Source organism: Fundulus heteroclitus, chromosome 13 (genome assembly GCF_011125445.2).
Source record: "Fundulus heteroclitus isolate FHET01 chromosome 13, MU-UCD_Fhet_4.1, whole genome shotgun sequence".
In the NCBI taxonomy this organism is placed as follows: Eukaryota; Metazoa; Chordata; class Actinopteri; order Cyprinodontiformes; family Fundulidae; genus Fundulus; species Fundulus heteroclitus.
The window spans coordinates 23,329,644-23,355,318 of record NC_046373.1 but is presented as its reverse complement, the minus strand read 5'-3'; the positions used below and the strand labels follow the sequence as shown (position 1 = coordinate 23,355,318).

Genomic DNA, 25,675 nt, shown 5'->3' with positions numbered 1-25,675 from the left:
GTTCAGTCTAAAGAACATGGCGGCTTCAGCCGATGAAACTAGCGTTAGCGCGGCTATCGAGCAAGTTTTATCGGAATTACAGAGTATTTCTTTGCTGAGCTAACGAGCCTTTACTTGCAGCAGCAAGAGTAGCTTGGCTTGTGGTTGTGTTTTCGTCGTCGCTCGTAACAGAGCGACGACGAATCTGATTGGTTTATTTGGCCCGTCTATCACCAACATAGGCCAATCAGCTGACCAGTATTTTCGCCCCTTCCCAAAGTTACTTCAACGGAAGGTTTCCAGATGGATATGCGGAGCAAATCTATCTGGCGGCGTCAGGTAACTGATCAACTGCACTGAGCGAGAAATTTGATGAACTCTTGCTGCAGAGCTGACAGAGCAGTTCTATTATGTTTCATCAGACACCATTTCTTCAGGTCCTTCTCACAATCCTCGAATGATGAAGCTGCAGCTATATTCGTATTATGCGGTCCAAGGTGCAAAACTGGATGTTTCAACATGTTTTTTATCAGTATTTGTTCTGTGAGAGACCATTTGTATACATAAGCGAATGATGTTGGTATAGAAATTGCACACATACATCACACAAAGCCTCATGGGTCATGATAAAGTAGGTTTGTTATTTTCGTGTCAAACCATGGTGAGAATATGGGCGCACGTGACAGCTCGTTAATGTTGCTGTTGGTTCGATATGACCCATTTCAGAGCAAAAGTAAAGGGCCATTTCACCGTTTTTCGAATTAATCTGGAATTGTCGCCTATCTCTCATTCAAATATAAAATATTCAGACTGAATAAATTTGACCTGGATAATTCTTAAAGGCATACTATGCAACATTTTTCAGTTAATTAATGTGTTCCATACCGTTTTGGATGATTAAATGAGTCATTTCAGGTCGAACAAAGGTTTTCTCGGCCGCCCTGGTGGTCTGTGGGGGAAATACCGCACTTGCCCGTACTTGCAGGAGCCCTCGGCCCGCACCCACAGGCTCAGAAGTCTGGTGCATCGTGAGAGTCGGTCTTGCTTTACGGCGAGAACTGCTACACGCCCCCAGTGAAAGGCGTGCTCGTTGGTAGCGCAGTGGGGATATTTGTGCAGTTATCATGGCGGAACCAGCGAGAAAACAGCGAAAGCCCATGTCGGAGCAGGCAAGAAAGAGGAAAAGGGCTCTGGGCAGAGAGAGGAGGCGTACACGGATGAACATCGAGCAAGCTTTTTCCGAATGGCAAGAGCCAGAGCCATAGAGAGAAAGAGTTGCGACACTCCTGTTGGACTCCGTTGTACGCTTTTTGCCGCCAATAACAGCAATAACGCAATCGCTGCTGTCTGTCCCATAGAAGAACATTTAAGCCAGCGTATGTTTTGGAACTATAGCGGTTTACACGAACCACGTGACTGCCCTGGCGGTGACATCAAAGAGTGTCGCAACTCTTTCTCTCTATGGCTCTGGCGAGAGCTAAAAGAAAAAGAAGGCTGCAAGGCTGACGCGGACCTGGCGTTTCTGCTGATGTGATTGTAAGTAACATTGGAATGGTTTCTTTCTCTCTATGTGCATGTTCATACTTTCACTGTGTTAGTCATTGTTTGTACTGCCGGTTTTTAAACTTTTCGTTGCATTCGCCTGTCTGCTAAGCTCAAAACAACCTCGCCTGGCTTGACGGAGAAACCAGAACAGCTGAGCATCTTTACGACAGTGCACTTTTACTTTCGCCCTCTAGGGGGAGCCTCGCTGGAAAATCAACCCCGGTTGCATAGTATACCTTTAAAGGTAGAGAGATTCATTAAAACACAGTTTGAGATTGAGGGCACAGTTTTTTTTGTATGTGTAAGCAGAATAACGCATATTTAGACTCTATTTTTGGGCACACGACCACTGTTACATTTAAACCCGGGCAGAAATGTTCCAGACTGATCATAAAATAGGGCTACACAGTGTTGGTGGCACTGTTGCTTTGCATAATAGGGTCCTGGGCTCAAATCCCAAGCTGAGGCCTTTCTGCATGGAGTTTGCATGCACCTCCAGCTTCCTCCCACAGTCCAAAAACATGACTATTAGTTTAATTGGTCTCTCCAAATTGCTTTTTGGTATGTGTGTGTGCATGCCCGATTGCTTGACCTTTGTGTCTCTGTGAAATGGCCTCTTGCCCAATGACTGCTGGAACCAGAACCACTGTTTTAGACACTTTTTGACATTTGAATTATCAGGGTTTGTAGTTTGAATTCACGAATGATTTACAGTAACGACTGCAAACCAGGTTCTTGGATATCTTCGTCAGCAGATCAATGCATCGTTGAATACCTAAGAGCACTTCTAAACCCTATTCACCCAGAACCGTCAAAACCAACAAAGTGACTTAAAAACCGAAGGCCGACATTAATCCGGAGCAAATGCTTTCTTCTTGGAGAGTGTTTATTTTTTTCAGCCAAATGACTAATTTCCTAAACAATGGGTCATTTTGCGTTAAACTCCAGCTGCTGGAACACGGCGATCCTTTAAAATCTTGGACGTTCAGCGTGTGCATGTGTTTCCCCACACACTCAGCTCCAAACAAGCCAGGCAGCGACCACATCTTTCATTTTTTCCGCCCATGTTGTTCCCCCCCAGTCCTCGGCGCTCGGCTCGGGTTGCCGTGGAAACGCAGAGTTTAACCATCATTATTTCAGCCCTGTGGTCTCCGTGCAGCTGCTTGTAATAAAACGTGATCCTGAAGTGTGACGCCGTGTTTGAACTGGGTCAAAACATGTAGTGGAGGGATCCAGCTGCGCTCACGAAAAAATACAGAACAAAACGAGAAGATTGAAAAAAAAAGAAGTTTGTTAGGCTTCATAGAAAATACTAAAAACCGTCAGTGTGATACTTTTATCCAGGAAGCTTGGTCAATTCTTTGTAAATTATGTAGAAAAGGGGAAAGAAAGTAGAAAAACAAAACAACTGGACTTCAGCTCTTGCTGTGGAAAGAGTTTCGCTCTTCATCTGAAGGGCTTCCTTTTTTTAATCTATTTTGGATTCATCATATCCTGAATTACTGAAAATCTTCACCAGCATCTCCAGAAAAGGCGATTAAATGGAAGACCTTAGAACAAAAACCCATAAATAACCCGACAGCATGCTCACCAGTAGTTTTATCCTGGAAAAAAGAGCACCACCTTATTAATAATGTTATTGTAGTTTTAATTACAACATTATCACCTTCCTTGAATAATGGCCTAAGTCATTTTTTTTCAGGGTTTTCAGAAAACACACAAAATAATAAAGCAATAAGCAATTACGTTGATTTAGCTGGAAAAATAATAATTTTTGGCAAAAAATAAAAAAGGTTTAAGCCTTTGTTTTAGGAAGGTGACAATATTATACCTGGACCGCTGAAACTACAACGCTCTATATCAAAGCGACTTTAATCCTAGTTATTTTTATTTTTTAAGCTGTACCAAGATAAAGTCACTGACTTTATTTACATATGCATATAAAGATGCTCATATATGCACACATACGTCACTTTTCTGACCCCATCTGCTGAAAAGGCTGTCACTATGACTTTACACTGAGCTGAATCTAACGTGTAGGCGACGATCCTGTTGTCACTAAATTTCCCTGAAATGCAATGTTTATACGATGATGAGGCTGTTTATTTAGAAGCGTGGCGTTTTTCTGACACAGTGATTTCTTGTCTTCACTGAGAAAGTCTCAGCCTTTAATTGTTTAACCAAGTTTGGAAAAAAAGGTTGGATCCAATCTCAAGAGTTTAAAACTGGCAGACAATCCTCTTTTTCTTGCAGATTATGTCTGTTATTGCCTACGCTCTCCAACATGTTCGTTCTTATAATACAACTATTTTAACACACACACACACACACACACATGGATGCAGAGGATGCAGATTTATTCAGCCGCCATGAGACACTTATTACATAAGGAGAATAAAGTCATGCTGTGGGTCTGTTCCTGCCAACAAGGAACAGATTATATAACAAACAAAGTCCAAACTGCAAATACAAAAATCTACCATCAGTGACACACAAATCCCTGTTCATAACATTATATATATATATATATATATATATATATATATATATATATATATATATATATATATATATATATATATATATATATATGCTCGGGTCCTCTATCAGAGGCCTGGGAGCTTGAGGGTTCTTCTTAGGATCTTAGCTGTTCCTAAGATCTTCTGGACTGAGATGTCTGATGTTTGTCCAGGTATTTGTTGGAGCCACGTCACCAGAGTTGAGGTTACTGCCCCGAGTCCTCTGATGACCACAGGCACCACTGTTAACTTCACCTTCCAGGCTCTTTCTAGTTCTTCCCTGAGCCCTCAGTATTTCTCCAGTTCCTCATGTTCTTTTTTCCTGATGTTTCCATCGAGGACCACATTGATCACAACGGCTGTCCTCTGCTGTTTATCAATGATCACAATGTCCGGTTGTTTTAGGTTTTACAATTTTATCTGTTTGTATCTGGAAGTCCCACAGGATCTTAGCTCTGTCTTTCTCCACCACCTTGGGAGGTGACTCCCATTTTGACCTGGAGGTCTCCAGTTAGTATTCTGAACGGATGTTTCTGTACGCTATACCAGCCGCTTGGTTATGGCGTTCCATGTATTCCTTCCCTGCTAGTATCTTACACCCTGCTGTGAGATGCTGGATGGTTTCTGGGGCCTTTTTGCATAGCCAGCTGGATAGCTCAGTTGGTAGGGTGTCCGACTCCCATGCAGAAGATCAGGATGGGCTTATAACATCATCCAGTGTTGGTCCTTGGGCAAAACCATTAAGTTTAGCTACCTACCTCATATACATGATGAGAATGCATAAACAGGGAACCATACCGGCTCAGACGTCATCCAGTGAAACAAGGGCTGCACAAATTTGCCTCAAAGTTGAAGATTTAGGGGGAAAACTTTTTGTTTTTTTGCAGTGGGTTCTCTATATTCTCTTTGAGGTTTGTTGAGTTCAGGTAAAATATTCAATCCAGTTAAAAAATATCATGTTCTAGACCTAATTATGTTGCAAAATTTGAACTATACCATTTTTAAATCTCAGGCTTTATTCTACTTTTCACGTCAACTGCAAATAATCCAAGATGAATGTAGGCATGCCTTAACTTGTTCCTCAAATCTTACTAAATAAGAAGATTTTCATTGGAGCATCTTTTGCTATATTGTGTTAGTAATTAGAATTTTCCTCCGGACTGGAAACATCACAAAGGCAGTTTTTTTTTATCTGGTTTGGACTACAGGACCCAAAGAGGTTTGAGATTGCTGATCAATACTTTACAGATTCTACATGTATACAGCAATCATGGAACATTTTCAGACAATAATACAACATGCTTACTACCTTACAAAACAACAAAAAGCACAGGGATAGCTCAATAATAATAACAGAAGAGATAAGCATCATGTTCCTGCTCCTGCTTTAAGGTGAGTCTGAAGGGGAAAGTGTTTTCCAGTGTTGTTGGACTGTAAGCGTAGATGGGAATCAAACAGGAAGAGGAAGAGGAAGGGAGAGACTGTGGTTGAGATAAACAAAAGGAATTACACTTCAGCAGCCATAGAGCAGGTTAGGATTTCCACGAATCAGAGGAGGACAAATGGAGATGGGGACAAAAGGTCGACATATATGTGAAAACTTTTCATCCATTTGACCTTCAGACTTAAACGAGGAAGGGAAACATCTTCCAACACACGTGGTGTCCAAATGGGCCCAAAGTCATTCATAAAGGTCTGTTGTACAGAAGCCAAAAGTAGTTAAACTATTTTTGCATTAGTTCAGGCATCAAAGCAGTGAACTCTGTTTAAATCTTTCTTTAAACCTTAAAAATGTCTACTGGAGACTTCAAGTTCTGTTTGAAACATGTAGTTGTGGGTAAAAAACATGGATTCAAAGTTATTTGGGGAGCCATAAAAGTGGCATAAGAAGCTGTTTCTGAACTCACGCTGTGAAAGGAGTCTTGTGAACATATGATGACCAGAAGCGGCAGCTCAGATTTTCCCTTCTACAGAAATTCACCATCTTTAGTGTCAACCGCAGAGAGGAGGTGGACGGTCATAAGGTCTATGGCAAAGAGAGGGGAAGAACACCATGACTCAGTGTTTTCCATGGAGACCTGGGATTTCCCCCAGGTATGTACTACCTCATTTATTTTAAATCTATGTTGAAAATCCAAAGAATTAAAACAACTGTGGAACTGTTAAATAAGTAAAATCCATCAACACCAGTATCAAAAACTAGCAGGAAAAGAACAAAAAACAATGGATAAAGAGACTGCTGCTCTTCTAACCATCCGTGGCAGCTAACTGTGCTGCAGTACACAGTCAGCTTTAATGCAAAGTAAGTCAACATTCTTTTACAACTGTGTTATCACAGCATAGCAATGGAAATGTATCAGATGCTGTCTGATAATTTTACTTAGTGGAAAAACTGACATATAGTAAAGGGTACTCATACTGACACGAGCACCAAGCCCTGAGGTATTCCATAACTAACGATCAAGTGTGAGGACGATTTATCATTAAGAATTTTGAATCTTTCAGACAAATAAGATCTAAACAAGGTTAAGGGCAATTCTCTCTACGTTACAACATTTAATCCAGTAAATGATATTGTTACGGACTGTATCAAACCAAACAGAACAAGTAGAGACTTCGCTGAGGCTAACGCCGGTCTCACACTGACTATGTGGCTGGTAGTGTCTGGATTTAGTGCAGCTTTTCCGCAAACTCCCACTCACACTGCTCCTAGGGAAACAGCAGTCAGCTATGACGTTGAATGCCGAAATGTCTCTACAAAAAAAAAGAACAAAACAGAAACGCCTTGCCGGGAGTTCACACGATAACTAGTGCACTATTTAGGAAGTTTCGTATTCGGCTGTACAAGCACTATCTCGTTGTTTTCCCTCACTTTTGATGCTAGTGAAGCTCTACGTTTGACTCCATGTCACCGATTATGGCATAATGTTCACACATTTCCGAGGGAACACGTGTGCAGACAAAGAAAAGAGAAAATTCCAAGTTTGCAGAAGTATTTTATTTTGAAATACACCCAAAGTTGTTACAACGAGGCATCTGACTTCCTGTTTGACTCATGTAATTCCCTGGAGCTTGACACAAGACCGCTGTGGCGTCCGGCAAAAATCAAAACCTTGCAGAAGTTTCTACAGCACTGCACAGCCTCCGTAACTGGACCCGCATTGCACCCCGGCTACTGTGTACACATTGACTTTCATGACATTGGGTTCCTCACGGCGCCCGCACCATAATCGCACCATCGTCAGTGTAAGCCGGCGTAAGAGAATATCTACTGACTGTCAGCGGTTCCTTGCTATAATGAAAGCTGACTAAAACTCTTCAAACATAGCAGCTCATGCAATCAATATTTTTCAAGAATTTGACATAAGAAGGGGGGATCATAATGTTCTTTAATTGTTTCAGCGTTTTGATTTAGAGCAAGTTTCTTGAGTCAAGGATAATATACTGCAACCTGTGGTAAGTATCTATTCACCAAAAATAGGTTAACCATATCTAAAATGAGGGTAGAAGGAAAAACTTTCCCAAGTAATTTGTTGGTATGGAGTCTAAACATAAGCTGGAGGTTTAGATTAATTTATTTTAGGGGAGCTCAGTCCAGATCTTCTTTCCCAGAGGAGCAACATTTTTTTATTTTATAAATATAACATTTATCTGGAATATTTGAGTCACACTTTTAAGGTATTATGAAAACAGGGACGTTAAAGACCAATCTTTAGGCTGAATTGTGTTTTAGGAAGACTTTCAAATTACAACTTTTCTAACTTCCTTTAATAGCTAGTTGTGCTGTAGTGCAATATATTGACAGATGTATTAAACACCCCCTATCCATCTGCTCAAGTCGTTAAAAACAACAAAACACTTCAAAAACAGCTTTAAGAGTAAAACCACAAAATATTCATTTTCTTGTAGAAGCTAGCTGTGCTGCAGAGCGAATGCTAGCTTGTGGACAACTGGTGTAATCATGGAAGATTTGTTTTTTTAACAGGTTTATTCTTTCATTTTTTGTCCTCTACTGTATCAATGCACAAAACAATATTTGTAAGCTAGTCAACAACTTTTAAATTAGTGGTTCATGCTGTTGTAAACCATTCTCCAACTTCCTGTAGCAGTTAGCTTTGCCTCAATGCTAATGCTAAAGGTATAGATTCAATCTCAGCCAAGTTACTTTTTTTTTATTTACATCTCGCTTTACAAAATTAAACAACTAAACATTTTTGTATGCATTTGAACAGTTCCAACACTTTCAAAGCAGTAGCACACAAGATATTTAGACAAGCAATTTACTGTAGCACCAGGCTGTGCAACATTGCTAACGCTAGCTTCAATGTAATTTCATTCGAAAAATTTAATTTAATGGTACTTTTGTTATTACAAAAAGAAAGCAAATTAGATTTTAACCTCTACTTTCTAAAATTCCTCTAAATGGCTATAAAAAAAAAATCAAAATTTCAAAACAGTCTGGGCTTTCACTCCTGTTAAATATAGAGATAATTGGTGACAAAATACTTAATGGGTGTATGTGTTTTGATCTTTCTCTTCTTTATGATGTGTTACATGACAAACTGTCAACACATTTGAACCATGATGTAAGTACAGAATTCAAAGAATAAAATAAGGTATTTACATTGAAAATTTATTTCGTTTTGGAATTACTTAAAAATACTTGCTTCAAAGGGACTGTACAGTTTTTATTTGGCACTGCACACTGCATTTTCTTACAAAGTGCTAGATTTAATCTGTCCGATTAACCAAAAAGCAAAAAACCTAAACAGATTTTATATACTTTGCTTTAAAAAAAAATCTCTCAGGTAAATATTATAGCTCAAAGTATATCAAAATATTTTCAGCTCCACAATATCTCAAAGTGTTTTAAACTCTTTGCTCAAAAACATGAAATACAGAACTTTAGACTCCATCCACACATACACTTAAATGTCTAAAATCAACAACAAAAATCAAAATTAAAAAAACTAAATAATCAGGATGGGGAGACATACCAAAGAAAACAAGCAGGATAAATTCAATATATATATAACACAGTAAATCCCAAAAACAGCATAAAGTTACAAATAACAGATTTTCTTTTAAGTCAAGCACTCACAATATAAAGCAGTCAAACTCTAAATCCTCTACCAAATGCAGCATGAAATGTATTAAAATACTAGAAATATCTCAAACAGTGATGGCTGAAAACCATTTTTATGTCACAAGCCAACACTGGGGTGCGCTGGGCAACATTTTTGAGTAAAACAAAGATAAAAACAGAACTCGCAGACATGTGGGTTGTTTATATTTAAACTGGGAACATTTTGGCACACACATTCACATGTCTGTGCTTATTTTATACCTATTCTAGGACCTTTGCTGATGTAATGCAGTCCCATGACCTTATACCCAGCTATTTAAAATGAGAGGCCAAGGACTTACCATAAATGTCCACAAGTAAAATTGCCGAAGTTCCCCCACAAAGTTCAGATTTAAAAACACACACACACACACTCCTCCCCCTCAACACACACACACTCCAGTCCAGTGTAGCGAAGACTCGTGGGACTTTCCTGTTTCCTTGAAACAAGAGTCTGTCGTCATTGAGCACCAGCAGCAGGGAATGGCCAAACTGAAGCATTCTGGGAAATGAAGTCCAAAGATGCCACAAGACATCCAATAAAGTTGAACGGCTTGGAAACAGTAGAAACAACAAATATAGATGCTGAATACCAAGAGCTTAGGAGAATAAACCATATTTAAAGTTCAAGATCCATCTGGGAAGCTTCCAAATTCAGAGGACATCCAAAGAAATGCAGTTAAATGTTGTTTGTATGTTCCTGATTTGATTGTTATTACACAGTAACTCAGTTTTCTATACTGCCGGCAAAGGATGCTGGGCCCAGTGGCGCCAGCTCTTTGTCTAATTTAATACTGAAGGGGAAAACTTCCAGAGATGAACATGCTGTGTAATTTGGTCTTTTGAGGGATTTTACCCAATATATATATATATATATATATATATATATATATATATATATATATATATATATATATATATATATATATATATATATATATATATATATATATATATATATATATAGACATATATACCAGTAGGGACAGTTTTATTATACAGGATAACTTTTGGGGCGGGTGACAGATTTAACCCCCCTGGAATACAATATCTATAGTTCATTTTAGGGTATCTAGTTTCAGACCTAACCAAGAGTAAAAAAAATAAAAAATACAACATTTTCTTCTTGTGCATTTGCTCAAATATTCTGAAATGAAGGTCACAAGGGTGCAGAATTTGCTCAATGACACTTCAGCAGGAATGCAGGGTGGGTAAAGCCATCAGCTGGATGTTGAAGGACAGGCTCAGAGGTTCAGAGCACGGAGGAGGTCAGTCAGCTGGTCTGAGTCAATTTAATACAATCCTGAAACATATCAAACAAAAACAGAGTCGTGGAGTTAAAATCTAAAATTTGATCCTCTAAAGAGTTAATTAATCCCTCAGAATCATAATTTAACACTCCATTACTTGCCAAGGTATGTAACAGCCCTTGAAGAAATGCACAAGATGCAAAGGGGAAATAAAACGTTATAAAGCTGAGATCCGATTGAGGGTTCGACAAAAATGAAGATTACTGGACCAATTAAGAATTGAAAAAAATGACACAGACAGTGAGTAAGTTTAAAGGGGACATATCATGAAAAATCCACTTTTTTAACCTTTAAGTACACCTTGTTGTGTACTTGTAAACTCTAGTGATGCAGAAAATCTGAATTTAGTCTCTCCAGATGCTGCATAGATCTCTTTATATTGTTACCGGGTCATATTTTTCAACCTGTTAAGTTTTCTCTGTTTTGAACAATTAAGTCACAGTAATTGCTACGGAGCTGCTAAACTAAGTCATCGGCTCTCGGCTTACCAGTTTCGTAAATCCACCATTTTTATTTCTCCGAGGGACATTGTAGTCCCAGTTTAAGGATGCCGAAGCTACAATTAGGATAAGTGAAAATGCTCGGTTGTTGGGTGTGTTAACCCACACAGTTCATTACACAGATCCCCCAGCATACCACAAAAATGGCTGATCGGGGTCAAATAGGGTGACACTCTGCAACCTGGAGTGGGCGGGGTGCGAAGTGTCTCCTTTAGATTTAAAGAGACAGCACCAAAACGAGTCGTTCTCAGACAAAGTTCAGAGCAGGGGTAAAAATAGAGGAACATGGGAGTAAATTAATGAGGAATTCAGATCAGAGCTTTGCAGTTCCACTTAATATAGACCACAACTGAATGATTTAAAAGTAAAGAGGAAGAACTGAAAAGCTAGACATGTCCCCTTTAATTGTGTGTTTTTTTTAAAAGAATGGAAATAACCTTTATTGTTCCACAGTGGGGAAATTCATACCAGCAGCAAAGTGAAAGGCAAATGAAAGCATGCCATAGAGTAACAGAAATCTACGAAATAAAAAGGTACTATACATAAAAAATAGCATAATCATATAAGAAGAGGGGAAAACTGCAAAAACAGCAGGTATGTAAACACGTTGTGAGTTTGATATGAGCAGTAATGGTTCTGGACGGTACGTGTTGTGTGCTTACCGGCTATAACAGGCTGTTCCTGCAGTTCATGTTGGGGCCTTTAGACCTCATCTGCTCCTGAACAGGCCCTGACTGGAAATAAAAAATAAAAAAAAACAGCTTTTAGTCATACACTACAAGCAAAGACACAGCGCAGAAAAAAAAGTCTTTATTGGAACGTATAATGATAAAAATAAGAAAACTGAACAAGATAGAGAACAAACCAGAAAATATATCATAAATGTGTTGATTTAAAATAAAACAGATTGTTTCCCTAAACATTTTTTATTTATATAGCACCTTTCTGTGGACAAAGCCCACAAAGTGTTTCCACAATAAAAATAACACAAAATAGAAACAAACATAAAGAGATTAAAAAGAGATATAACAGCACACATGCAACATAAAACTAGTTAAAAGCCACTTCAAAAGCTAAAGAAACCTATTCACTCCACACACTTTTAAAAGCAAAAGATAATTACTATATTTACCAGAGGGAAAATAATCCATAAGCAATTTTAGATTTTTTGTTTATCAATAGTTAGAAGCTAATTTTGTAAACAAAGCTAACAAATAAATAATCACCAAATAAATGTTTATCTGAGAAATGCCTAATTAGAAAACTACGTTTACTAATAATTATGATTACTTTATATGAAGAGAATTGAAAGCTACTATTTCAAGCAATACAGATTCATCATAGAAACAAATGAATATAATAAATAGTTAGGTCATATATTAAAAATGTATATCATATTCTGTTTAAAGAAGATGTAAAACAGCCATTTCAAAAATGACTTTACATCATACCTAATAAATTAAAATAGGTTTTATATTTTTGGGTTTTAATTTGATAAAATATGAAATTGTAAAATCTAATATAATACTAGATAATCCCACAAAAAAAAGCTTTATTTTGTGAAGTGATACCTATATTTTCATCATTTCTATTGATATGTTTATCTGCACGGTTACAGATAAGATTCATTTCCAGATTTCCAGTGTATAGGTTTATTTCTCTATGTCTATGTAGATGTTGTGGGCTGTTTTAGATAGAGACTCCAAAGAAAGGGGGGAAATGAAGCAAGAGTGAACAGAGACATATTTAAGGTCTGATCTCATCCTGAAGGAAGAACACCTGCTGACTCAGGCCAGACTGGGACACTGACGTCATGTGTTGATGTCACACTCCTCTCGCTGTGTTATACTGTCAAATGTGACCCGTTCTAAGTTCATTTACCTTTTTGTTGTTGTTTGTTTACATTTATGACATCTTGAATGTCTATTTTTATTATTTGTAGATGAAATATGTTTTTTTTTTTTTGCTTCTGTAGTAAGTTACTGTCCATTACTTTGATGGACTGAGCCTCATAAAATCAGAAATTTGCAAGTACGGTACAATCTTACTCGATATATTTACCACTGTGAGACAATCAAGTGTTTTTCAGCCTAAATTTCCATCTTATCCTTATGAGCTGAAACATCTACAAGCTTTTTCATGCCTCTATTCAGCCTGACATGCATGCAGGAATGATGCAACTTCTAAAAACCCACCCAGGTTCTGAGTATTTTATGACCTAAGCAAGCTGCAGCTGAGAAATAAACACTCAGTCACTTGTCTGACATATTCATGCGTCACTTCCTACCTAAAGGCAGCCTAAAGACAGTAGAGGCACAGTTTCTGGGCTGGTTCAAGAAAGACCTCAGTGACTGTCAGAGTGGATGCAGATTTTCCTTCACCAGACGTAAGACAGAAAAGCCAAAATAGAAGCAGGAAGGATGCATTGCCACACGACACTCGCTGACACCCACACACAGAGCCCCTCTGTCCTCGTGTTGGACCGAAGCCTGGTCATCTCCGTTTACTAGGAAGCTGCAGACCTTCACTTTTCCTTTTCTGTCCTGATTTACAGTCACGTAACAGACTAGCGTAAGAGCGCGACGTCTCACCGGCTGCGCGCCGTCTCCCATCTCCCCGGAGCCGATATGCGTGAGGTGGATGAAGTTCGTCGGCTCTCCGATCATACTGCGGTCGATCTTCCTCCTCTTCTTCTTCTGCACAGAAACGGACAGAGAGGAGATTATTTACTTTGGAGAAGTGGCCCTTCTCTCCTTATCAATGCATCTGCAGGAGAATGGTTGATGATGAAAGAAACTATGGTTGAGGCTACATAGGTGGACTCTTAGATATGAGATAATAAAATAGCAGTAGGTTAAAATGGAAAAAAAAAACAGATGTATCTGTGATTGCCTGTTAATCTAGACATCTTTTCTCCCCCTTGGCCTGAGCTATAAGGCCAAATGAGGACAAGGACATAAATGCATCATCATCATTAGCCCCTAATGTGACTCCTCTGGTGTTGAAACAGTTAAAATATTTCTTATGACTCTCCTTTGTTCCTCTGATGGTCTGTCTCTGATGTGTCTCCACATGTCCACATACTCTTAGTCTCAAATCACCACAGTGAATCATGTAGGAACAAAAAAAAGTGACGCAACACAAGGAGAAATGGGAAAAACACCAGAGCAACCTGCTCTGGACCGAGCCTCCATAATAAAACAGGAGGAAAAAAAAAAAATAAGCCTTCAAACAAATATAGTATACATTGGATTTTGTATCAGAAACTACATCCAACACCTGAAATTTTTATTTAATGTTTCTTCAGAGCTCTTCCTGGTCCATACAGGGACAGTCCGAGCTTTGGAAATCAGCCAGTGAAACCCCCTCATTAAAACCTTGTTTGGCTCCCAAAGTCCAGTAAACCCTGCTGTGTGGAAACACATCCAAGCCACAATCAAAACCATTTAGATGTGATTTAAGAGGCTTACGCCCGGGATTATTCAGAGCCTTTATGTAACACAGCAGAACTAAAAGTGATGGTTGAACACGACCGAGGCGACAGGCCTTGAAGATCACACGAAACCTGGAGTGTGGGAGTGAGAGGAGCCGCCGTTTCAACAATCATTTCAGAAAATGCAGGGTTTTTTAAAAAAAAGTCTAACTACACTGATCATAAACTGATTAATTATTAATCTTATTATCATAGAAAATATGCTGGAGGGTAAAAAAAACAAACAACTGAATGTTGGAATAAGAAATGCATGATCTAGAGCAGGGATGTCCAACATGTGACCCGAGGGCCATTTGTGGGCCTCAGAATGACTTTAAGGTGGTCCACAAGCAACTTTCAAAAAGGGTAAGAATTTGCCCCAACGAGCAGAGGAAGTTAATGGACGGACAATGCTTCAAGTTTTTCCCTATTAACATAAGGCCCATCCATCCATTCTCCTACATGCTTATCCCTGCCGGGGTCGCGAGGGATGCTGGTGCCTATCTCCAGCTCTCAATGGGCGAGAGGCGGGGTACACCCTGGACAGGTCGCCAGTCTGTCGCAGGGCAACACAGAGACAGACAGGACAAAAAAAAAAACATTTTCACACACACTCACACCTAAGGAGAATTTTAGAGAGGCCAATTAACCTAACAGTCATGTTTCTGGACTGTGGGAGGAAGCCGGAGTACCCGGAGAGAACCCACGCATGCACAGGGAGAACATGCAAACTCTATGCAGAAAGACCCAGGGCAAAGGGTAGGACTCGAACATCTTTGGTACTAAGCTTTTATTAACCCCGTTCTTAGGTTTCCTTTTGATTATACAGTAAACAGGTTGGCAAATTTCCTTTTACTTTTACTCAGAATCAGTCCATTAACATAAAAAAGGGACCCTTTGCCTGTTCTTGTTGCTGAGAATGGACTAAAGCATTTTTCTAAATCAAGAGAACAATTGACCATATAAAAAAAAGCAATAGGAAATTGCATGCACCACAGGCTAAAGGCAACAGGACCTTTACTCAATTTTTGCGAATATGTCTCGACTCCTATCCAGGCGTCTTTGTCAGTCCTTGAGGCTCATTGTTGAGCACTCTGGAGATCGGGAGCTGCTGTATTTCAGCACACGGAGGCTCATTCTTCCAAGTCAGATGCAAATACACAACCTGCCCGTCCATCTCTTGGGTCATTGGGGTATATTTCTTGGTGTGACGCGTTTACTTGTTCCCCTGAATCCTGATGTAGTCGTTAGCTGGCTAATTTTCTTCATGGGCAACCACCAGTAAAGGAGGTTTTTTTTTCATGATAGTCTGCTGTGTTGAGTACCACCGCGCATCTACGCCTGTCTGCTGGCCAAATGGGGATGTTGTGGTCTCTGCTGAGGGTGGTACATTAACGGCCTTTCATAAGTGGCAGTTACCATGTCGCCATAATTCAGACGGCTGAGAATACGCACAGGCAGGACATGGTGTGGCTTTCTTATAAGGCAAACATGCAAGGACCTTTCTTTGTTTCAGTTCAGATGTTCTACAGAAAAATCTGACATTTTTTAAAATCAAATTATGATATCCATCCAGCTGTTGTCTACACTCGCTTGTCCATGAGGGGTAATGGACATCCTTCAAACCCGGGACGTTCTTGCTGCAAGGCAACGGTGCTACCAGCTGTGCTACTGTGCACACATTTATTTGTTTGTTGTTCAGCAGTTAAAGCTACAGAAATAAACAATAAAGATTACTTTTGAGCTTTCAATATTTAAAAAAAAAATGTTTGCAGGTACCTTATAGTTCAGAGTTTTTTACCGTGTAGCAAAATGTTTGGAAATCTCTTGGATACTCATTAATAAACACAAAGATAATAAAAAACAAAAATCACAAAGAGGGGAATTACATAAGGGGATTAAACAACCTAAAATGCAGGTATAAAAATGGGGAAAAAAATAAATAAAGTGGCTTTAATTGTTAATTGTTTAATTGACTTCAGGAAAAGGAATTCTATTTGTCCTGTTTTTAATGCATTGGATATTATTTTTAATGTCTAACCTGACCCTCGACCCAAGCCATAAACATTTCCAACACCAAAACTTTAGGCCTTCTTAGTCTTCTTCTGTGTGTTTGGTGTATATAAGCGCATACAGCAGGCCTGGCATAGTTACAGTACCGTTTTGGGTCACTTATTTTGTGCGGGTCAACATATTTCTTGAAATGATGGCATATTTTCAAGAAATAATTTAGAAAATTCTTACAAATCTTGCAGGTTGTATGTGTGTGTACCTGCTGATCAACCTATTGTAATTTGCATGTGTAAAACAAACCCTAATTTTTGTGGCCTCATGCTCCAGTAGAGCATGAGGCTAATATAACTCCTGTTCTAATATCATTTCAATGTTTACATTAGTATTTCCTAAACCATTACAAATCCAATCTGTATAATCTGATCAAATTTGACTTTGGAAAGTGCCTTGAGATGACATGTTTCATGAATTGGCGCTATATAAATTACATTGGATTTAATTGAATTGAAAATATGTGTAGAAAATTGTATCTACACGTGAAAATTTCAGCAAGATGTAAACCGGAGTAACAGCACACACACACTACACTACACCAGCATGTCTGCATCCTATGTTGAACCGGCTGGGATTGATCATCGCTCCGCCTACACGCATCCTCCTCCACGGCCACAGCTGCCGTCATGGCAACACTTTTTAAAGAGGCAGCTGGGTAGCGCTGATGGAGACGCTGGAACGAGTTTGAGTCTTAATTTCAGCACGACACGTTAGCACAGTTGGGGCGCTGTAAAAGTGCAGCAGTTACAGATCCTGATAACAGAGAGCTCCGACTTTGGACTCCGTGGCAACAGCTAAACAAACTCTCCTCATGTTTTTTTTTTGTTTTTTTTTTCAGCTTTCTGTTTTAGATTTACTTGTGGTCATTTTGCAAAACTTTGGGATTGCTCCCACGGCTTAACGTTACAGCTCTTAATGGCAGCAGCATGCTTTGAGATCCAAGAAAGTGAGGTCTAATCTAATCCTGGAGTAGTTTATGTTATGCAACACTGAGTCTGCTGCAATTATTGAATCAAGAGGAGGCAGGGGGAGAGAAAAGACTCTCCTGGCAACCTCTGTGTAGGGCTGATAAACAGCGCTGTCTTTTTCATCCCAAGTATCATCATTATGTAATCTGAGTCACCAACATCAAAGGAACAGGCTGGAATTTCAAAATAAAAGCCTGTCAGAGACATGCACAGCTGATCCTGGTCCTATGTTATGTTTTAACACCGTCAGCTGCTCCTAGACCTCCATCAGAAGACCAATAATGTCGACCACAGGCGCTTTCATTGCAAGCAGAGAAAAGAAATCGCTTGCAGTGAATTACTGTGATAAATATATATACCTTAATATGAGTGCAGCCAATTTTTTTAATGAGGCACACCACAAAAACGTAAAAACATCCCCCAGAAAACAGTTAAGAAACCAACACAAAAATGACAATATTGCAAAGCGAAACTAAATAAAAACAGACACAAATCAATTACAAAATGCAAAACACAAAAAGCCCCATGAAAGTTAAAAGAAATGCAGAGAAAAACACAAAACATTGCTACAGACACTAAAGATTAAGGTGTAAATAGAAAACAGGTAAGAATAGACTAGAGATACAAAAAGTGAAACAGAAAGAGGAAACATATAGACAAAAAAGGGACATAGAATAGCATTTCTATATCTTCAAGAGCTAAACACACATAGCTGACACATTTAAACATTTATTCAGAGAATTAGAAATGTTTAAAATAATTATACAGAGAGAAAAAAAGCTGTTTGTTCTGTTTTTTTATCATGTTTGATAATGCATTCGTCGCTTTTACATTATTTTCTACAGCTGGTTACTTTGCAGCAGTTTTACAATGCAGATCCTCAAAGAGAAACTCCTTATATATATATATATATATATATATATATATATATATCCAGAGGGAAGTCGCTGCTGGCACTGCCGTGCATCTGAGTGTGTTTGTTAAAGGTGTATTGTTGCGGCGGTACAATAGAACAAACAGAAACCTCTAAAAATACAAGCGGAGGAAGGAGGGAGGAGGTCTCTGGGGAGAGACGCCGCAGAGCAGAACTTCCTCCGTCGGAGCGCCAGTGTACACCGTGTCTGCCGGCTGCAGTAAAGCTGAACACGAGGACACGTGGGGGGGGGGGGGGTTTACTCCCATAATGCCCGGGACTCTCTCAGTCTCTGGTAATCACAAACCTGTTTAATGTGTTAAACATTACGGCTCAGGTGAGACATTTACATTCACTCACCGCGTGGATCGCTGCCATAATAGGGTTGAGTTTTAAATGATTTATTCAAGCAGTTATTTTCCAGGATGGGATATACTTGTATGAAATACGACATTATTTGACTCAAAAGAAGAATTGGCTGGTAATATTTGAATGTATTATGGAGATTAACTCCCACTCTTTCTACACAGAGTTAACATGTTCTCGACATGTATGTCTGGGTTATCTCCCGGTACTCCACCTTCCTCCCACAGTCCAGAAACACAACAACTGTGAAGGACTGGCAACCTGACCTGGGCACCGGACACCGGCTTATTTAAGACAGGTGTGTGGAGGCAGGGAAACACCTAAAACCGAGGACCGGAAGGTGCTGACCAAGAAAGAAGCTTTAGCTCCAAAATCAACACATTCAAGCTCAACTGAAATTTGGGGCCAGTCAGGAAAAGCCTTTTAGAGAAAGGATTAAGTTGTGTGTGAAACTTGAACACAACTGGGCGTTCATACCAGTACAGCTATAATGTGTTTTTGGCAACATGGTCCGTTTTGGATAAATCAGGCTAAAATCAAGTTTCTTGAATGGCCATTCCAAAAGCCCTATTCAAAGTTTGTGGAAAATGCTTTAAACCCTCTAAACGAAATCCAACTGTGCACAAAGAGAGGTGAAATATCCAAGCAGTTGTGCCAGAAACTTCCTGATTAATTAAAAAGCGTGTGGTCTTTGTACACCTCGGAAAGCGACATTTTGATTTGCAAGGCAGAGAGATAAAATTAAATAATTTGTATGCATCACATGGCCATGAAGTGAACATTTTATGAAATAATTACTAATAATTTAGATAAAACATAGATTGTATATATCATTTTTTAGGCTAAAAACTGTAACATGTGCATGTCAAACTCTTAAAACTTTCACATGCATAAATATAAATTTTTAGGCATTTTAGTTGACTGAATTGTGGCGCTTTTGGCTTTCCATACCTCCTGCTGTCCAAATCCTTCATATTTTAGGCTTCTGCTTGTGTGACATGCTTAGATTTAAGCTTCAAACAGACCGAGCTTTCCTTTAGCAGTCAAGGTACCCTTTTTATTTTTTCACCTCTAGCTTCAAATCTGGCGTGCAGGTAAATGCAGAGCAGGTTACAAATCAGAACATTAGTCAGCCAGGAAGAAAAGACTAATGAGTTTTTCTTCACTAATTGGCCAATTTTAAAAAGATATTCTTGACCATGATTTTTTGATAGAGGGCCCAGTTAGGGTCCCCCCTGAGCCTGGGACAACTGACCCGGTTGTCCACCCCTGTTAGCAGCACTGGCTGAATATATCCAACTCTGCTGGGCCTCGAACATGTTGTGGAATGACAGCATTGCTTTGCGAGCAGCTCTGTATGCTGTGGCTCCTTGGCATGAAGCATAAAAAGGGAACTGCAAAGCTGTTGCAGAAGAAGGTCAAAAGTCACGGTGAAAGTGGAAGTCCTGAAACCTGTTTGCTGCATTTGTGTCTGTTCTTGTTTTTCCCTCTCGTGTGCGAGGACCAGTGCGACTTTAAGACATCGTGTGGAAATGTCCATAATATGAGGACAGTGTGTGGAAAACGGATTTAGTCACCATGGTGTAGGATTGAACCTTGTTTAGGTGAATCAAGCTATTTCAACAAGCCCCTTACAACAACTTTATTACTGATTGCCAAATTCTGCTTTGAGAGGGTTATTTGCAAACAACTTGGTGTTCGGATCAGCCCAGCAGTCAGTGTTTAGGTCACTTTGGTAAAGTTTGCACTTAAACCATCACATCCTGGGCCTTTTCATGTAGTCCATGTAGTCCATGAGGACAATAGGCACAGATAGGGCATAAAATATAAAGGCTTTAAGAACTATAGACAACAAACACATTTTCCACTTTCTAAATAGATACGAATTAGACACAATCTAAAAAAAATATAGCAAAAATATTCCAAAATATTGTTTTTTTTTCCTACAGGACCCATTCAAAGCTGATAAAAGCTCTTTACAACTTTATACTTGAAGATCTTAAATATTAATAATAATAGCAAGAAGAAGAAGAATATTGATAGAATGATACCTGGCTTGATTTTAGCATTTTACATTAGGGATTATAATGATTGGCTGGATTAGAAAAATTGCCATTAACAGTAATCCCTGCAGAATTAGTAAACCCTGACGCTACGCTAAAGGACTGCCAGTATTTCCTGACCCAGTATGATCTATGGGGTCCTCAAAGGGATAAAAGAGAGAAATTTTGCTAATGGGTTCACATTCCTGCTTTTGCTGGATGTCAGACTTGCTCTTGTAAAAACAGTGAAAGAACACCTGACATGTCCCTGCTCACAATTATTGACAATATGTTTCATCTCAGTGAACCAAAAAGTATCTTTTTCACAGCTTCACCAAGTTTCATATCATTGATCAGGCTTGTTTGGGATAAAATCGTCCGATTACAGTCACCAGATCATCCCGATCTCTACTAATAATAACAATAGATTATTATAATGTATAAGAATATTGCCATATTATATAATAATATTTTTGGGGACATTAAGGCGCACCGGATTATGAGGCGAACCATAATTCTTTTGAGAAAATTTAAGGATTTTTAAGTGCGCCTTATAGTCCAAAGAATATGGTAATATATACAGTAATAATTATATATTATAATAATATAACTTCGTACAAGTAAATCATCTCCAATATAAGTCAATCACTTAATCTATAAAGGATGTTTTCCCAACCATTTTGAATTTTTCCCTTGGACTTCATAAATAGATAGATGATCTGAACAAAGATCTTAACGTAAAGATTGTTTTTATGTCTGTGTTCATTGTTATTCATATTGTATTCATTGTTTTTACGCAGGTGTCTCACCGGAGGGGGTTTGGCCACCACGCAGCAGCCCATCTTGTGCCAGAAGTCACTCATGCCGATACTCTGCCTGTCCAGCGGCTGGCCGTTCGTCTCTGCTGCCGCCCTGCAGGCCCGAGATGGAACCGCAGCCTGTGGGTAATCCTGGGGCATCCAGACAAAAGGCCACACAAATGTAGACAGTCCGAGGGTAAAACCCTGGAATAAAAAACCCCCACCTCAGACTAAAAACACTCTACAGGTGGACTCCAAGTGGTTCAGATGGTAAAAAAAAAAACGGGATATCCACAAATTTCTTCTGCTGAAAGATCCTCACGGTAAAAAAAGTGTTGCCTCCTCAGAAAAGCTGAAGACTCAAACTTTACAATCCAAAATGTCAAGTTCAGAGGTGCGAGTTATATCTGTGGAGACAAGGGAGAGAAAAAAAAACATGTTACAAACATAAACTCAGATCCAAACTGTGAAATTAATTTAGTATTTTTTTCATCAGAATTAAAAACATGTAAAGATTTTATGTCAGTCTACACTTTGTTTCTTGTCACACGGAGGACGTCTAATAGACGCATCCACTGGTTATGAGAGTTTGTCTTTTGCAATAAGGCTGAGAGTTGTTCCTTTCATTTATCAGATTGTTTGCCTTCCAATGCCTCACCGACCAGAAGTTATTTTAATGTCTCTATGGTTGTCCACCCCGAAGAATCAAACGGCCTCAAGTCTCTAAATGACCACAATCTACAATCTTTAAATTCCCCCGTATTAGATCTGCTTTGTCTGTTTACGAGGCAATGCACCAACAGCTTGAACTCGTTTTTTTTAACCCAACCAGACCCCTATCTAACCTTCACTTAGTTTAAAAAAAAAACAAAAAAAAACGAATCAAATCAAAGCCATAACAGTAAGCAGAGCAGCACTTACAGACGTATCTGCTAATGTCAGCCACTACAAGCTACCAAATAAGGCTAGGTCAGGGAAACTCTTTCGCCTGCCTGAAAAACAATGTAATGGAATATGTGATTACATTTTCTAGATGCTTAAATACCACTTATGGCCCAGAAATCACCACATTTCCAAGAGAAATCCTTAAACATGACCAAACTCCTCATCAAAAAAGAAAAAGAAAAAAAGAAGCAGAAACATTTTTGACACAGTCTATCATTGAGCTGCATGGGAACCAAACCCTCTGAGACGTCAACACAGCGAGCACATTAAGCATGACTAAACATTAGGTGTGGTCCAAACAGAGGAGCAGGAAGCAACACACACACACACACACACACACACACACACACACACACACACACACACACACACACACAGCGAGTGGTGATGCTGAACGTAAAGCACGCCTTTCTGGTGTTTCTTTCCTGCCGTTCGTTTTCAGAATAGATAAACTGAACCAGATTTGAATGACCCCGACATGTGAAGCTGTAAATGAATATGAAATTAAACACATACTGTATATACGGTATATGTGATATTATGCGTTTCATCTCCGCCTTTGTGGAGATCAGGGTCAGATTGCGACCTCACGTTGGTAATGTGAGGATAACGTGTCTAGACTTCAAAAACCTTCTGGTTATGGCAAGAAAAATGGTCAAGAAAATCTACAGCAGAGGGAATGTTCTGTCTAAATTATGTGCTTTTTGTTATGATTACATTTTTAAATACAAATTTTACTTTTATTTGGTCCCCAGTAGGGCAGAACGATTTTGGAAAATAATCTAATTGCGTTTTTTTTTATCTTAATATTGCGATTTAATGCGATTATTTCTTTCAGTTTAATTTATCATGTCTTTTTAAACATATACAAACAACAAATCAATCTGTTTCATCGGTGTGCAGACTAGGTGCTAAAAGAGCCGCTGCGTCTCAACTCGGAGCAGAAATGATTGCGTTCTGACTGCGATATATTTCCATACATCAAACTTGCAATTTGATTTTGACTTTTCTCTGCATTAACCTCCCAACCCCTAGGGGGCGGTATTGCAGCCCGCCATTACTGTTCACAGCGAGGAAGTACAAGTGAGACGAATTTGCAGAACGGCCGACAGGATTTTAGAAGCGCCTTCGTCCCTAAAATCAGATGTTTGGGTACATTTTTGGTTTCTGTGATACGTTGAATGACTTTGGGCATTAATTTGACAGTAAGAAATATCGACATTGGAGTCAGATCAAATCAAGCTGAGATACATTGAGAACCGTATTGTATCGTGAGCGATGTATCGAGAATCGTATCGAATCGGCTCATCCTAGATGATACCCAGCCCTAGTATCAGGTTGAGGAAGAGAGGAGAGATTGGCCGGTGGGCAACAACATTGTTCCTGAATGGTTCCATTAATAATCTAGCCAGTGAGACCGAGACTCTGATGCCTACACGTCACGTAATAAACGTCATGTTTTTTTACTCTTTTATCATGGTCCAGATTTCAGATGTGTAGAGAAGGACAGGTCCTGTTTGAGTGCAGAGGGATTGCTTCTTGGCCCCTTCTGCGATGCCGGGCTTCTTCCAGAAGAAATGTCAGCGGGAAACCAAACGCCCGTCCCTTACAAGTTGATAACAAATGTTCTCCTCTGTCACAAATAAGCTGAGACACTTGAATCAATTTAAACGTCCTCAACATGGACGGCAGCCGGCCGACCATCCGTTGCAGGACTTTCGGTTCGTCTGCGCCGACTTTAAGGCCTTCTGTCTGTAGTTTCTGCATCATCGTCTCCAAAAGCAGATTTACATCAAATTGTACACATATTCAAGACTATGAAGATGGGTTTGTTTAATGTTCCCCTTTTTTTTCTTCACAGGAACATAAATAAATTAAGATTTTGATTTATGACCTGATGATAAATAGGTTAGCCCTAGGAAATATTTATTAAGACATTTATATACCGAAGATCACGTATGTATAACTGCAGGTATATAATGCAAAAACTATTCAGAAACAAAAGCTGGAAAACCGCCTCCCTTAAATCAAAGCCCATTCTGCACCTGAAGGGATGCATTTCTTTTAGGCTTTAAGGCTTGTTTAGTGCTTGGCAGATCTGGATCTTAATTATCTTCATCTGGTGACTGTATGCCGTTGGTGAGTTAAGGAGAATTAAATCTTCTTTTTCTGAATTTCAACCTTTGGGTCTAAAGAACGACCGACTGGCCTTTAAACCTTAAGTGAGTAACTTGAAAAATCTGCTGCAGATCACCGCGACGGGATGGCAGGAGGCATTCGGGGTATCCTGATTACATGCTTTAACCGTGTTTCTATTCTCAGTCTGTTCTAGCCCTGCTAGAAAAATATCTGGAGTCCCTCCAACACATTTCAGCAGATGATAAGGGAGGAATGTGGAGGCCAGAAACATGTAGCTTCATGCTTGACATCCAGCAAGATCAGCAGAGAGGAATTCAGCCCGAGGGAGTCCGCTTCACCGAGGAGAGGACTTCCTGTTTGGGAATCAAACAATTTACAGTTTTTAAAAACCCGTGAAGGTCTCCAACAAATGTTGGAGATGTTTTTTTTGTCTTCCCACTCCTAAGACGCATTCTCTATTTGGCTTACTTGGTTCCCTTCAGTGGTTCGTTTCAGCTTGGTTCAGACACACTCGGATCCTGTGTTGTCTTAACGAGCCGTCACTCGAAAAGAAATTCCACACGTCTGAGCTTAATCTTTCATAAATTTTGACAAAGCTTCATTTCAACATATCAGAGATGGTCGGGAAAAACTCTGAGAAGAGGATCAGAACAGAAAACATCTTTTTTTTTGCCTGCTGTTTTTTTTTTTTTTTTTTTTGTCTCTTTAAAAATGCTACTTATATACATGCTGCTGTCCATTTATAAACCCACACTTTCACGCTCAGGGTGTGGTAACAGGCATATTCTCTGCTAGATTACAGCCGGAGCATTGTGTAAAATGGGGAAAAACAGGGAGAAAAATAAAATCAGAGAAGGTCCGGGTGGACAGAAAGCATGAAAGACCATGAGGCAGATAAATAAAACTGCATCTAATTTACAAAAACGACTACAATCTTTGTGTCGCTCACACAGTTTCTTGTCACCTGGCAGCAGGTTATTAGATA

General features: G+C 39.3%; 1 protein-coding gene across 1 annotated transcript in view; it reads right to left on the bottom strand.

Moving 5' to 3' along the window:
- Positions 1-7,022: 7,022 nt before the first annotated feature.
- cdc42se1 (CDC42 small effector 1) overlaps positions 7,023-25,675 on the bottom strand; it is a 29,925-nt gene continuing 11,272 nt past the window's right edge. Inside the window, exons 2-5 of the mRNA XM_012879221.3 lie at positions 21,616-22,013; positions 13,570-13,674; positions 11,641-11,712; positions 7,023-10,471 (exon numbers count right to left, since the gene is read on the bottom strand). Of these exons, the coding sequence (XP_012734675.2) occupies positions 11,644-11,712; positions 13,570-13,674; positions 21,616-21,765 (324 nt within the window). The 5' untranslated portion in view covers positions 21,766-22,013 and the 3' untranslated portion in view covers positions 7,023-10,471; positions 11,641-11,643. The remainder of the gene's footprint in view (positions 10,472-11,640; positions 11,713-13,569; positions 13,675-21,615; positions 22,014-25,675) is intronic.